Source organism: Serinus canaria, chromosome 28 (genome assembly GCF_022539315.1).
Source record: "Serinus canaria isolate serCan28SL12 chromosome 28, serCan2020, whole genome shotgun sequence".
In the NCBI taxonomy this organism is placed as follows: Eukaryota; Metazoa; Chordata; class Aves; order Passeriformes; family Fringillidae; genus Serinus; species Serinus canaria.
In genome coordinates this window covers 4,743,292-4,758,540 of record NC_066341.1, presented here as the reverse complement: position 1 = coordinate 4,758,540, position 15,249 = coordinate 4,743,292, and the positions used below count along the sequence as shown (strand labels likewise).

At 42.3% G+C, this 15,249-nt stretch overlaps 1 protein-coding gene across 2 annotated transcripts in view; it reads right to left on the bottom strand.

Moving 5' to 3' along the window:
• ELAVL1 (ELAV like RNA binding protein 1) overlaps positions 1-15,249 on the bottom strand; it is a 45,442-nt gene that overhangs the window by 7,545 nt on the left and 22,648 nt on the right. The window contains exons 3-6 of one of the 2 annotated variants that reach the window (XM_018921736.2): positions 10,747-10,850; positions 9,809-9,962; positions 6,458-6,683; positions 245-358 (exon numbers count right to left, since the gene is read on the bottom strand). In XM_018921736.2, coding sequence (XP_018777281.1) covers positions 245-358; positions 6,458-6,683; positions 9,809-9,962; positions 10,747-10,850 — 598 coding nt within the window. The remainder of the gene's footprint in view (positions 1-244; positions 359-6,457; positions 6,684-9,808; positions 9,963-10,746; positions 10,851-15,249) is intronic. The other variant, XM_009096822.3, reaches the window with a different exon arrangement.

Genomic DNA, 15,249 nt, shown 5'->3' with positions numbered 1-15,249 from the left:
GTTTTGTATTAATTCCTTTCCCCTAAAACCCACATTTCTAATTCCCCTTTATTCTATTTCTGGCCTACACTCCAGAAAATCAAAGCTTCTGAATATTTTAGCGCAATATTAGGGTTGCACAGCTAAGCACTCAAAGGCCAGGAAATGTGCAAGTTAAGGTCAAAAACTCACTTTGAATCCTTGTGCTTATTTATTATTTAAAAATATGAGGTCATGTGATCATAGAAATATAATGATACTATACCAGGGGTTCCCAAATTGAGGTGTACCACTGGTGATTTGCAAACCCCTTAAAAGCGGTACACGAGCTGCTCTCTGCCAAGAGCAGGGCGGTGGCAGATCCTGATTCTCTGCTGACCTGGAGGAAACAGGGAAGGGATGTCTGGGCAGTGAATGCTGCAGTAAGTGCCAAATGCTTCCCCTCTGACTCCTTCTTGCCCTGCATCAAGGAGCTGCTGCTGCCTTTCTCGAGGAGGGAGGGCTTGAGGAGTACAGGGAGGGAGGGGAGCAGAGGGATGGCAGTTCACACTCACACTCACTCACACACACACACAAGAACCACTCAGTGCCCATCTCCTCCAGGCTCTCTGGTGCTCAGAGCTCCCTTGAACACCTGAGCTCCTGGACTCTCCTGTCCCCAGAGCAAGTGTGACTCCATCCCTCCCTCGCTGCTGCTCTGCAGCCCTGGGGGCTCCCGGAGCACAGGGGAACACTACTGAGCTGCAGCAACTCACTGACAGCCAGCCCCAAGAAAAAAACAAGTTTGGGAAGCCTTGTACTACAGCCAAACTGAAAAAGCAGTTAGAAGTACCACAAGGTGAATGAGACATACCAACCCTTATGATCTGATGAAGAAGTGACACATCTGGTATTTCTTTTGGCTTTACATAAAAAACGTTCCTGTGCTTGCATGCTTGATACACTTACTTGTTCTGACAGACACCTTCAGTTCTGTAGCTTCTTTCCAAGTGAGTAATAATCTGATAGGATGAATTTATCTTAATATCTGTCAAGTTTCCATCTCAACAGATCACCAGTTCTGAATCCCTTCTCAAACCACTGAGCTCAGAATTGCCTGATGTTGGTTCCAGCAGTCAGTATAGCTCTGCCCCTGCCTGCTCTAAAGGCTCAGGCTCTGCCCAGGAGCCCAGGTAACACCATATCATGATACTGCATATCCCATTCAATCAGTTGTAGAAGAGCAACTGGTATTAAATGCAAGAAAACAAATCTAAATGCTTGTTACAGACAAAATAATTTAAAATAGCAAGTACCTCTGCTCTTTGGATACACTTATCTTTAAAGAGATTGTCCTCTCTTCCTGCTTTATCTCACAAAAATGTTACGGGTTTATTAAAATACTCAAGTCAAACAAAACAGGAAAAAAACCAAAGAAGTCCCCTAAAAGATTAGAAAAGTAATTAAAAAAGAAAAAAAACCAGCCCAACCTGTAGAAAATACTATTCAGCTAATCTGATGAATGTCTGTTCTCACTCTGCACAAGAGGGACCCCAGATCTCTCACTCAGCTCAGGGTAACAGCCTGCATGAGCAGGGCCGGAGCAGCTGACACACAGCTCTCTGTCCCACTAGGACAGATTTTTGTGGCCACGCCAATTTAAGATGACCTTTAGGAAGTTACACTTATTAAGGATGTTTAAAAGAACACCCTACTATGGCAAACACAAAGGCCAGCAGAGATCCAGGGTGTTTCAGAGAAAGTGGTTTTAAAATTCCTTTAATATTTTAATTTGAACGATCTGAGTCTTAGCACACTTACAGCTGGTGTCCTCATTTCTGTTGAAATTATTTTTATACTATCTCCTCCACACTGCTTTTTCAACCCTCCTGAAGAGTCTGTAGCCAGTGTTATTTGTGGATGGTTCTTTCCAGCCACGCTAACCCAATACGCCAACATCTTGGGACATTAGGTATCAACAACAGTGTATTTTCCATCATAACTCTTTTTTTATTTTATAAACTTCTTTTTTCTATTAATGACCTTTTGCTCCCTCTGCCATTAGACAGACAGCCTGCTCCGTTTAACAGATCCTGAGATTAGATTAACTCACTGGAGGATGTAATCTCAGAAATGACACTCCAAAATGAAAGCTGTTTCTTTTTAGTCTATGCAAGTCTTATAAATTCTTTTCATAGAATGACAGGATCTCCTGAGCTGGAAGGGACCTACAGGGATCATTGATCCCAGCCCCTGTCCCTGCACAGGCACTCCAACACCCCCACCCTGAGCAGCCCTGAGAGCGTTGTCCAAACACTTCTGGAGCTCTGGGACCATTCCCTGGGGAGCCTGGGCAGTGCCCAGTCCCCTCAGGGGGAAGAATCTTGCCCAAATATCCAACCTAAACTTAACACAGCTTTGTGCTGGTTTTGCTGAACTCTTTTGCCTGCATTCTGAGGACAGTTCCATACAGCACCACAGGTGGGATGCCAATAAGCAGGAACATTAATTTTAATCCCAGTTTGTGTTGCCATTGCACTTGAGCTTAGCAGCTTTTTATTTTTTAATAGTTCCACAAAGAGCAGGAGCTCAGCTACACTGGAAATGTCCTTCTGACAAGCAACTTTTTCTGCTGTCTTTGACAGCAGAAAAAGAAGAAGATCTGTCAGAAAAGATCTGCTGTGGCCAACAAAAATCTTGTTGAGAACTCAGTGACACAAGCTCTAAGCCTGAAAAAAATCAAGGTGTTGGGTCAAACAACCACGTAAGGAAAAACAAAAGCAACTGGGGTTTCAGTCCCATATTCTTCCAGAACTTTGATGAAATACTATTCTGGATGAAATGGTTTCTACTCAATACATACAGCTTGCATCCAAATTATAAATTGTTCTAAAAACTGAAAATTTAAACAATTTCACTGGAGTGATACCAAGCAGATGTACAGGAACTGTCTGAGCAACCATATCACTGACAGGGTTAAACAGTCTTCTTGCATTTCCCCTTGGATCAAAGAACTATCAGAAATGGGTCCCCTTCAGGCATTCAGGGCAGAACTCATGGGCTGATGCTGGTAGAGTTATGCCCATTACATGAACTGGGAACTGGCTCCAACCCTGAACAAGTCTGAAAGCAGTATCAGCTGAACTGGCAATAACTGAGGTTTGAAAGAAGGTTGTCCTACTATAAAGCTCTGGTGAGCTGCAAAAGCATTGGACTTCCAGGGGCCCTGAGCAGCTTCCTCATGCTACAGGAGCTAAACCCCTCCATTTCATCACAGTTCAGCACCTGGAGATCTACTATTTTCTTTAAGTAAACAAATCTTACACTCTAAAGAAACCCTCACCCCAGATGTTTTATCTGTCCTCCAGATACAGCCTCATTCTGTGGCATCATTCCCTCTGGATGGAAGCAGAGAGCCTGGGTCTTTCAATTAGTCCAGAATCCAGTGGGACACAGAACTAAGACCAGTTCCTGATGTGAGCCATAAACACCACAGGAACTCAAAAGGATTAAAAGAACATTAAACAAAGGGTTGGAGAAATACCTGTAGGAAATTAATAATTACAAATTAGACACTAAAGGCTTAATCCTGGATTTACAGGGATTATGATGAAACGAGATGAAATGTAATCAAAATATCAGGTTACATATTCAACCTCTGTGGAGCAGAGATCACAACTTCAATTTATACAGACTGGAGGCTCTGTGGAAGCTGCTTATCCATTCATCATGTCTTGTTCACTACCAAAACAAACAAGACTCAGCCCAAACTCAGGTTCCTGAGCTTAACCACAGCATGAGTAATCACAACTCCTTCAGTGCAGCATCCTTCAAGGAAGACAGACTCACTAGAAGAACTTGAAGCAAAAAAAAAACCAAAAACGGAGGGTTGTGGGACAGACTTGATTATGTTGGAGGTCTTCTCCAACCTTAATTCCATGACTCCATGGTGTAAGTGTTGTGCATAGATGTACAGATTTGCCTGCACGAGTGACTGAGGGAAGGAAGCTCTGTAGTAAATGTTGGAGGTCTCATAAGTCTGTGACAAGGCAGAGATGAAGAGCTTGTGTCTGCAAGTCAACTGGGGGCTCTTGTGTCCCGGCCTTACCACTACTGCTCTACTCCCACCTCTGCCAGGCTGTGAGACCCCAAAATCTTCAGCTCTTTCCCCACCAGCAGGTCTGCCACAGGGAGCACCAGCCAGCCAACTTGTGCTGATAGACAAGCACTGGGCACAGACAGCCAGCAGGACACAGCTCCAGGGCAGCAGGAATGGAACAAAGACACAACATTTTCTTCCTCTTAACCCCACTGTGACACTCCAAGCCTAGAAAAACACTCTGTGTCTGCCCCATCCTTGAAAGTGTTGCAGGCCAGGATGCACAGGGCTTGGAACACCCTGGGATAGTGGAAGATGTCCCTGCCCATGGTAGGGGTAGGACAAGATGAGCTTTAAGGTCCCATCCAACCCAAACCAGTCTGTGATTCTATGAAATGCACATAATTGATATTAATGCTGCTCTAAATGGTACATTAGGAGAATAATGAACAAATTGGTTATTAAAATTTTGTTTCACCAGCAACTCTTAATATAAATACATTAATAATTTTTATTGTTCCTGAGTGATCATTACAGGATTGAATTAAAAGTATTTGGTCTCTTAATTATGGATCCAAATATTATTTGCACTCCATATTCTGATGGATTTTGGTCCTGGCATAAATTTTAGGGGGAAGAACAATAATGAAAATGTCCAAGTAAATTAAGAATGTTAAGAATGAAAAAGAATTTAGTAGGATCCAGACACATTGAAGCCCAGGCTGAGACAAACGGCAGATGTGTTGATTTTTTAATAATTCACCTAAATGCAAAGAATGCAGAATTTCATTCCTCAGCGTCTGGCTCAGAAAGTCTGGTGTGGAGATCTGGGTGACTGTTCAGGGAAACGAGGAGCTGCCTGAGCTGACTTCCCTGGCCTACAGCTGGTGAGAACTGGGAAACAACTGAGGCTGGCATGTAAATCCTGTCATAAATCTTCTGCTCGAAGCAAGGCACCTGGAGCAGGTTGCTCGGGCTCATCCTGTCGCTGAAACTCACCAAAAACTGGTCAAATAAAACTCTTTAACACCAATGAAGCATTCAGAAGGGCATTCATTATTCATTATAGGCCTGGATGCACAGGGGATAACTCCACCTTGTGTGCACATGATCTTCTACAAGTGTGTTGCTTATAAACAGTCACTATTTTGCTCATTACCATAAAGCTCTTCCCAATTTCCCAGGTTCAGTCCTTGCTTTGGCTGTGGCTGCATCCCTAAGCCAGATGTCTTCCCCTTATCTTCCAACCATCCTTGCTGAGAAAGCAGATCCCGCATACTCTGTTTCCTGCTAAAACTACACAGGCATAGTAGAAATTAGATGAACCCTTTTGATATCAATTCTAGTCAGGTTTCAGCATCTTCAAGGACAGAAACTTCACTGTCTTCTAGGGCAAACTGTTCAACCACTCTCAGTATAAAACCACAACTGACTACAAAGTACAAATTTTCTCTGGAGACCCATTACACAGAGCTGTGCTCAAAATGCTGAGCTACAGCACTGTGAACAGGAAACAGCAACATTGAAACAGCAGCACAGCTAAAAGGTGGCTGAGATTTTAGTCCAATTTTACTGAGCTCATTGGATCCCTTACAGTAGAACATAAAAAAAAAAAAAAAGGAGTAACTTCTCAACAGGGAACCACTACTCTCAGAAACATGTATCATCTCAAAGCCTATTGCTTCCCTACAACACAGTCAATACACTGCATTTTCCAGAGCACTCTCCAACCATCAGCTTCCTTCATAAACACCCAAGGCACTTCCAATTCAAGCAATTCCTATTCAAAGCAACCAAAGCAATTTTCTATAGCAAAGCACAGTGTCTTCTATAGCCCTGGAAGTAGAGAGGAAGCTGCAACTGCTCAATATTCTTATCAGTAAACTCCTGAGGCCTCAAGGGAAGCCAGAAACCTGCACAGGTTGCAATGCAGGCAGGAATCCCACAGAGCCTCCTAGTCAGAAATAAGGTTTTCCTTTCTTATTGTAACACCTCCCTGCTGGAACCAACCATTCAGAGCTTTAATTAAGTTGCAAAATTCTATTTGTGTTTAGATATATAAACCACAGAACGGGGATCTGTTGAGACAGGCACCTATCAACACCCACCTGGAACCTCCTGCTGCTGTCCCCTCACTGTAACCCAGTAGTGGAAACAGACACCAGAGCGCAGGTACCTTTACATACTAACTTCAATATAAATTTTACAAGTAATATTTTTCTTTAATCATATTTTAATGCAACACTTCCTTTACATAACACTGAGGACACATAGTACACTATGTATTCATTCGCACATGTTGCAGTGAAGGTATCACTGCCCAGCTGTGGGGGCACAGCTCCCCACACAACCACGGGAACAGGAGCACAGCCTTAAATGCATTTATTCCTCCTAACCTACCTGAATCTCTGTGCCTGGTGATGCACTGGCCCTCCAAACCGTCTAGCTGGTGAATGACACAGCTGCGACAACAGTGCCACATTTTTGTTCTGGTTAGGGTTGGCTGCAAACTTCACTGTAATGGGCTCGGAGGAACCTGGGGGTTTGTGACCATTGAAATTTGTAATTGCCTCTTCTGCTTCTGACCTTTTGTCAAACCGGATAAATGCGACCCCTCTGGACAAACCTTGTAACCAAACCAATAAAAACAAACAAACAAACAAACAAAAAATTGAAGTTCAGGATAAACTCAAAATAACTTTGAAAACAAAACCCAAAAAAGTTCAGTATTTCTATGGTCACAGCTTTCAAGTTCTCTACATTTATATTTCTTCAGCAGCTGGAGGATAAAATACAAAATTAAGAAACCAAAGACAAATTAGCATACTCATTTCAGCTATAACAACCACAGTGACTAAACACTTAAAAAAATATGTGGTAGAATTCCATAATATTCAGCACCAACTGACATTTCCATTCACAAAAAACTCCTCACCATTTTAAATTAAGTAAAAAAATAAAATAATTAACTCCAGATGGTTAAAAACAAAACCAGACCCCTCAGTTTTGATTATTTTATCACTACAGAGCATCTGCAAACACAGAATTTATACATTTTTGCAAATGTTTTCAATTCTCCATGCTAGAAACACACTCAGGTTCAGAGATGAGGGAACAAACACCTGACTATAATAAAGGACTTCCACCTTTTTTAATGGAGAGATCAGAATTTCACCTTCACCACATAAGCTACTTCCAGCTGGCACATAGATTATTTTTATTCGTTAAAATCAATGAAGAATTACCTCTTGGTAGCTGTACTGAACCAATATCACAGCCGTTAAAAAATTGTGTATTTTTTCCCTAGTCCCAGCCCCTGTTTCCTTCTGACTGAGGTACACGTTATGCCTTGTGAGCTCTCCTCTCCTCCCCTTGCTTCTCATCTGTGACTTGACCATGGGCTGAGAACACAGTTTATCACACTGAAGCTAAAAGGGCACATTTTGTTTAAATGCCATTCCAAAGGAGGTATGGTGGCCAGACTAAATGTAGGACTTCATTAGCTCTGTTTCAGAAAGGGACATATGAGATACTTTGTTTTCTTCACATCCACCCAGGACCATCTTCAAAGCCACATACAGAACTTAGTCTTATCATAAACCACAAAATCATAAACTGTTGTTGGTAACAGCTGAGGATCATTTTCTCTGCTTCACAGAAGGAAATGCAACATGTCAAGACCTGGGCCTGAAGCAAACAAGGTGTGATTGCCTTTTGATAAATAACACAGGGGCTCACTAGAGTAGAGCTGACAGCACTGCATGCTCAGGTACCACTGAGATCAGCCTCCGTGCCAGGGGAAAGGGTATTGCCCACCCTGGGAAGGCCCAGGGAAGCAGCATCACTCAGAACTCAGCAAGGCCTATCCTAGAGCTCAGCTTACTGTGACTCCTCCACTTTCATGCTGCTCATCCTAGTGCTTCTCAAAGCATTCATTTAAAACATAAATATTTTAGAAAGTGTATTTTTAAACAGAATAATTTTCAAAAGCTGGAGTACCATCTCTATGAGAAGGTACAGCTAAGTACAAGTTAAAACATGTCTTAAGTGGGAGCAGATCAAGATATGAAAGGGAGGCTTAAAGCCAAGGCACAGCTACATTCCTGGTGGGAGAGTAAGCCCAGGCTCTTGAAGGCATGAACTGTGAGATGTAACAGAACTCACTCTTCAGTCAATGCATTATTAAGGCTGTGGAAAAGCAGGTGGTGTGTTCTGAGTTGAATTACACAGCATCAGGCCTCAGCACACCTATGAAAACTATATTATTCTTGGGGAGATTTTATTTGTATGACTTCTGTCATCTCATTTTACAGCTCCGTCAAATCCAGATGCTTTCCAGACCCCATGGATTCCCAGACTGGATGACTAGTTTTGAGACTTGCATTACTAAATTTGCTGTGCTCCAAAAGTCTTTTTCTTGCTTTTCATTAGAGCTGCATCCGAGATAACCAGCTCTAGGGACAGGGCCATGCAGGTATCAGAGCTAGTCAAAACAAATAATACTCTCCAGGCAGGATGGGATTTTCCTCATTCAGCCATGGAGTGTGTGCCATATCAGTCCCCAGATCTCACCAAGCCACCTCATGTAATTCTGATGCACAGTCACATTTGCAGCACCATCTGACCAAACACCTACAAGTGGTGCCTGGACCAGGAGCTGGCTCTGATAGGGACACAACCCTGCAGACCTCAGCCTGCACTCACACTGAGCCCACAAGGAGCTGCTGGTGGCCCACTGTGAACTACAGCAGATTCCTCACAGAGCAGGAAAGCTGCTTCTGAACTGAAGTGTATAAATGCACATCCCAGTTATAAATGTTAAACATGGAATTGCTAGAATTAGATTGTCTTCTATTCCAATACACCAGATGCATAATCAATAAATAGTCTATTTGTAAAAGCTCTCTACAGATTAATACATGACATATGGGCTACCAGTAAAATCACAGAACAGCTGGGTGACAGGATAAGCCAGACAGTTATACTGTCTGAAATAATAGGGTAAGAACTTAAAACTCTGAAAACACTGTAACAGAGTCAGAATTGCCATCACAAAGAAAACTTTAGCTTTGGACTCCCCTGAGACAAGTGCCTAACTGACTTCTCCCCTTTCCCTTAATTTTTTTTTCTTTTTTTTTTTTTTTATTTTTTAATACATGAAATATATTTAGAACTTTCAGGGCTAAGTGTATGAAATTAATTCCTTTGCTTAACAGTAACCACAGAGGCCTGTAAGACATCTCACATGGTTTAAAATATTAGAAAATTGAGTGAGTGAGTGAGTTCCAGGTTGGTACAAAAAACAAAACACATTTTTGTTTTGCTTTAAATCTCTAACTATGGCCTGGAATTGACCAGTGCATAAGAGCTGCACATGTGTAAAGTCAAGGTAAGGACAGCACTCCAGGTTACACACAAGGCCCAGAAACATAGTGCATTGCAGTGCCAGCAAGCATCAGAGCAAGAAAGCAGATTTGGCAAATCAGTAGTGGATAAAAATGACAATAATCCTATTTTAATATAGTCTGAGGTTTGGGCTGTAAGCTGGAAAAGACAGTGTGAGTCATTTTGTGTTTAAAAAAAATCACTGAACATGGATATCCTGTCAAAATTCTATCACCATTTGACAGCAGATGTCATAATTAGCTCGTGGAAGTCTAATTTACGGAAGTTTAGGTACTGCCAGTCTCAGAAAACACCAAACACATGCTGAAGACTCCAGTTTTCTGCAGCCAAGGTCCCAGAACTCACCTGTGGTTTGATCCACAAGCACACGTGAGTTGATGATGCGCCCAAAACGGGAAAACATATCTTCTACATCCTTCTGTGTCATTGAGCGGGGCAGGCCACTGATGTATAAATTAGCATCCTTGATAACTTCAGAACTTGGGCGGGCATAGGAAACCTTTAAAAGAAATAAAAATACATGTTCAGGGCCTTAACAGGGAAGATCAATTTATTGTCATGAGCCAATTTAATTAATTCTCCCATTACCAACACATGCATTTTTACTGGAATTCAAAACAATGGAACCAAGACAGTAGGGGAAAATCAACCAAACAACAGGAGAAAGGGCATGTCCCTACATAATGCCATTCATTTTGGGCTAATCCAAGATATAACAACTATATTAGCATTGCTGTAAGTAGACAGCAACAGACCAATACCAATGCTCCCAGCAAACACTTTTGCCACGTGAAGAATCCTGAGGTCTGATTCAGCCACTGGACCTGCCACAGCTCACATCAGGAACTTGTCCTGTCAGCATATTTTCTAAAACTTCATAAAAATATGGCATGAGTCAGGTGCAGTTTTCTGCCCTAATTTCTACTACTGGAGAAAGTTGCATAAATCACCTAAGCAGGAGTGAGTCCTACACATGGAGCACAGGCTGTTGTTTTGGATAAGGAAAAGAGTGCACATGTACCAACAAGATTTACAATAAATATTATGAAGCATCCAAGATGTGCATGAGTTAAATGCCTGACAACCATCTATAATGGTCCCTCTACTGCTGTAAAAATGGTGGGTATGTAAAGAAAGGGAGCCTTCAAATACCAAGCTGTTTCAAAACACTTCACTACTCTCCTCCTAGATTCATGTTTGCTGCAGCTGGGAGCACACAAACTTTACCATCAGAATAAAATTTATTACAATGCTGTTTTCACAGACAACCGAAGAGCTCCTACCTTGATAGTTTTTGACTGCAGTCTGAGGCCATTCAGTGTGTTTATTGCTCTTTCAGCATCTTTTGCAGTTACATAGTTCACGAAGCCATAGCCTAAGCTGTGTCCTAAATGGAAGAACATTTTTTAAAAATTAATCCTAAAAAAATTATGTTATCGCTACTAAAGTGAAAGGAAATGCAAACAAAAAGTGAACTTAACATACACAATCCACACAGTAAATATTTCAGTAAGCCAAGGAGGTTTCCCAAGGCTGGCACACATTATGAGTAATTCAGAGGTCTTTTGCTTCCACTCTGGACATCCCTCTGCCTTCACAGACAGCAGGCACTGGACAGAGCACCCTTTGACAGGAAGAAATTTAAGGCTAAAACACCAACTCTGACCAGTCTTGCAAACTTCATGGGTGAGGAACAAAGGCAGTAACTTAACCAAGTTCATCAGTACAAAGTCTTGCGGATAGAGAACAGAAAGTGAGAAAATGTCAACGGATGAACTGGCAGGTATGAAATGAAGACCCTCGTGATTTCTTTGGCTATTCCAACCTCCACCCCTGGAGACAAGAAGGAAAAAGAAGTTTCCAATTCTTCATTAATATAGCTAATAAGCAGCCAGTTTCCCAAACACAGCATCATAGTGAAGAGTGAAAAATTCTCTTTAAGGTGGAAAATTCATGTACTGTTACCTTATTTAAGTTTACTCTTAAAGGAATAATTTGATATTAATAATAAAAATCCTTAAAATATTTAAGGAAAAGGATTTTTAATTGGATACTTATATGCTCTGCTTCTACCTCCAATCTCCACAATTGCTACTATCAATTATAACATTACATACTAAGATCATTTTGGGTTGCAATTTCCCAACAATTAAAGGTTCTTATCAGTGTAGGCCTAAAAATAAATAAAATACTTTCAAGACTGTCTCAGAGCAATAAAAAAGCTGCAATTCAACCCAAGACACACCTCTTTCAGCCACTTTTCCCTGGTCTCTGCCAGATCTGAAGGATTTTCTAAAGAAAATTGTAAGCATGCATAGGAAAATGTGCTATTTTCCTCTAACAATATACTACTTTTAAGCTTAAGGACACTAGAAGACAAAGCTAATTGTTATGGTAAAGGATTCTGTGGTGAAACAGCCCTTTTTAATCACACTGCTTGGCTCTGCAATGGTCTTAGCAGACAAGGAAGTTTCCTTATGCTTTCCTGACATTTCAGAACACCAAATACAGATGGCTGTCCAATGAGGATATCATGGCACAAATGTCAGAGGAAATGAAGAAAGGGGCTGCAAAAGAACTGTAGATTAACTTCAGATACAGAAAAAAGGATGCCCAGTCTGCTGAGATGTCAAGATTGCAAGTGTAAAATCCACAAGGGAATGGAAGGAAGGACAAATAACCCTCAGTGTTTTCATGCCAACAGACTGCAGAGCTCCACCAGCTCCTGGCACAGCCTCTGCCTTTGATTGCTTCCTTGTGAAATCTAACCCAGCAGTAACTCAGCTGAACCCACACAATGTCAGAGCCTGATGTTAATACACCCTTTGTATAAACACTCACAGGTAATTTCTGCCATCTGCTAAAACTCTTAGAGAAGTCAGATCCCCTGTGTTCAGGCCTCACACAGAAACAACATCCTGTTCCCTTAGAGACCTGGTGTTAAAGCAGCTCCAAATCAGCCTCCCGTGACACCAGACAAAACACAACTAACAGCAAACCACTCTGTGCCAGCCAAGCAGGATTTAACTCCATCCTCTGGAGACCTACAGACAACACCTGCAAAATTCTGATCAATGTTTCTGACATGTACCCACAGCATGGTTGTTGTGATTCCTTTACAACATTCCTTCTGTTTTATTAGTCAAAGATGGTCAGTCAAAGATGGTCAGAGATCAAATACAGTTGGTTCCCACCCACTTACCTACTGAGATTATTTACCTCTGATTAAGAAAATGAGTAACTGAACAATTAGAAAAATGTTGAGCACCTGGACCCTACCTTATTTCTCCAGACTAAGAAAACAAAAGTAAGCTTAAGAGGGAAAAATACCAGGTGGACAGTTGGCAATAGCTTTTGCAAGGATGGGAAGGATCCAACATCTTCCACAGGTCCAGCCCTGCTCTGAAGCCTCAGAGCAGCAGCTGCTTTATGGATATTTTCAGTCTGTCCCAAAAGTCACATAGACATGAATATTCCAGCAAACTATCGAACAGAACCAGGTCCTAATAAAAACTATGGAAATGGGCCTTTAAAGACCAGGGAAACCTACCCCAAACAAGACTAATCCCTCCAAGTGTGACCCACAGTGAGCCCTGGAGGACTCTCACTGCCTGGATGGATGCTGCACTGTGGAGGACTGGGGGACTATTTTCCTGACAGGTGAAGAAGAGCAGGATTCCACTCATATATTTATTATGCTGTCTTCAGTACACAGAGTATCCTTCCCTTGAAACAAGTTCCCAGAGAACAGAGCAGGCACAGAATTGGAGATCATGGCATGGTCTGCGTTTGAAAGGACCTTAAACACAAATTCATTCCAACTCCTGCCATGGGCAGGAACACCTTCCACCATCCCAGGCTGCTCCCAGCCCTGTCCAGCCTGGCCTTGGGCACTGCCAGGGATCCAGGGGCTGCCCCAGCTGCTCTGGGCACCCTGTGACAGGGCCTGCCCACCCTCCCAGGGAACAATTCCTCATTCCCAAGATCCCATCCAGCCCTGCCCTCTGGCAGTGGGAGCCATTCCCTGGCTCCTGTCCCTCCAGGCCTTGTCCCCAGTCCCTCTCCAGCTCTCCTGGAGCTACTTTAGGCCCTGCCAGGGGCTCTGAGCTCTTCCTGGAGCCTTCTCTTGTCCAGGTGACACCCCCAGCTCTCCCAGCCTGGCTCCAGAGCAGAGGGGCTCCAGCTCTTGCAGCATCCCTGTGGCATCCTCTGGTCTCACTCCAACAGGTCCAAGTCTTTCTTGTGTTGGTGTCTCCAGAGCTGGAGACAGCTCTGCAGATGGGGTCTCACCAGAGTGGAGCGGAGGGACAGAATCCCCCCTCCCCCCTGCTGCCCACACTCCTTTGTTTCCTCCCAAAACATCACACAAGTTATGTGTTTATGCACTGTTTGAGATCAGTGACAAGGAATTTTAAGTTAATTATATGCAGGATAAAACAGACCTGAGTCGCAACACCCATGGACACCCAGGAGTAAAAGGCACCACGTGACCTGGGCCCAGCCCCTGGAATCAGAAACTGTGCCCTAACACACACACACAAGCCCACATTAAAAGCAGTCTGCCAGGCACTCTGAAAGCACATTCTACAGCCTCCAGACAAAGGTTTCCTCTTACAAACTCAGGTGTACATATTCTGTGTCCACTTGTTCCTGATCAAGTCCTATCCTGGACCTTACACACATCCTTCCAAGTGTCTGTCCCCAAAGTACCATCCCACAGTGACTGTACCATTTTTTTACTGGTTTTGTCTGGCCTTCTTTACTGTTTCTATCAGAGCAAAATTCTGCATTTTTTTCACTTCTAGTTTTATACAGGTTCCTCAGTGACTATTCCTTATCCAACAATTTGAATGTCCTGGGAAGTGAGGGGGCAGGGATATAAAGCAGTTTACCCAAACAAGCACTGACTAAAAAAAGAAGTCTCTGAAAGTGGCAGGATCTCAAAGGTTCATTCTCATACTCCCTCTAGGAACTTGACAGTAAGTTTGTACTGAATCCCAATATTACAGTCCTATTGGGTTTTACCAGACAATAAGTAAGAAACTATCAATTACCTGCATTTCTCTACAATGATCTAGAATGCAGATAATCCCTTTTCATCTGTACTTACCATCTTTAAACTACAGTAGTATAACATGACCTTATAGTCTTTAAGTGATAGAAAAACCCAATCCATGCAAAACTGACAGCATTTGTTAACTTATCTTGCTCTAAAATACCCAGTAGCATCAGCCTCAGCCATCTCCTCCCACTCAGTGCTCAGTGTTCATCTCTACATAGGCTGGGCCAACACACAAGAGTCCTGTCATTGCAGGAGACATTTCCACCTCACAGATACCTGTGAAGGAATGCTCTTTGCTTCATCATTTTACTCCAAAACAGTACAATCTACCTATGTGCTAAGGATGACAGGAAATATTTAAGGAATTAGCATTTACACAATATTATGACTGCTGTCAAGTTTTTACCCCAGGCAAGAAGAGAAGTTTTTTTTGCTATTTCCTGATGTTCCCCGCCTGCTACAGAACCCTGAAGCACAAAAGAAATTGGTGCTGTAACAGTTTTCAAAATATTTTAGTGGACAGGAATTTAAAAATATTTTTTTAAGTTTGCATATACATAAATATAAATTTACTCAAGAGACAAAGCTAAAAAAGAGCAACAAGTAGGTCCTTATATGCACAAATAATTAACAAAGTAACTACAAAACCTAGTTTTAAGCAAAATACTACACTCCTTCAGCAGAAAGAATCAAGTTTTGTTTCCATGATAAAAGGCCCTTTCAG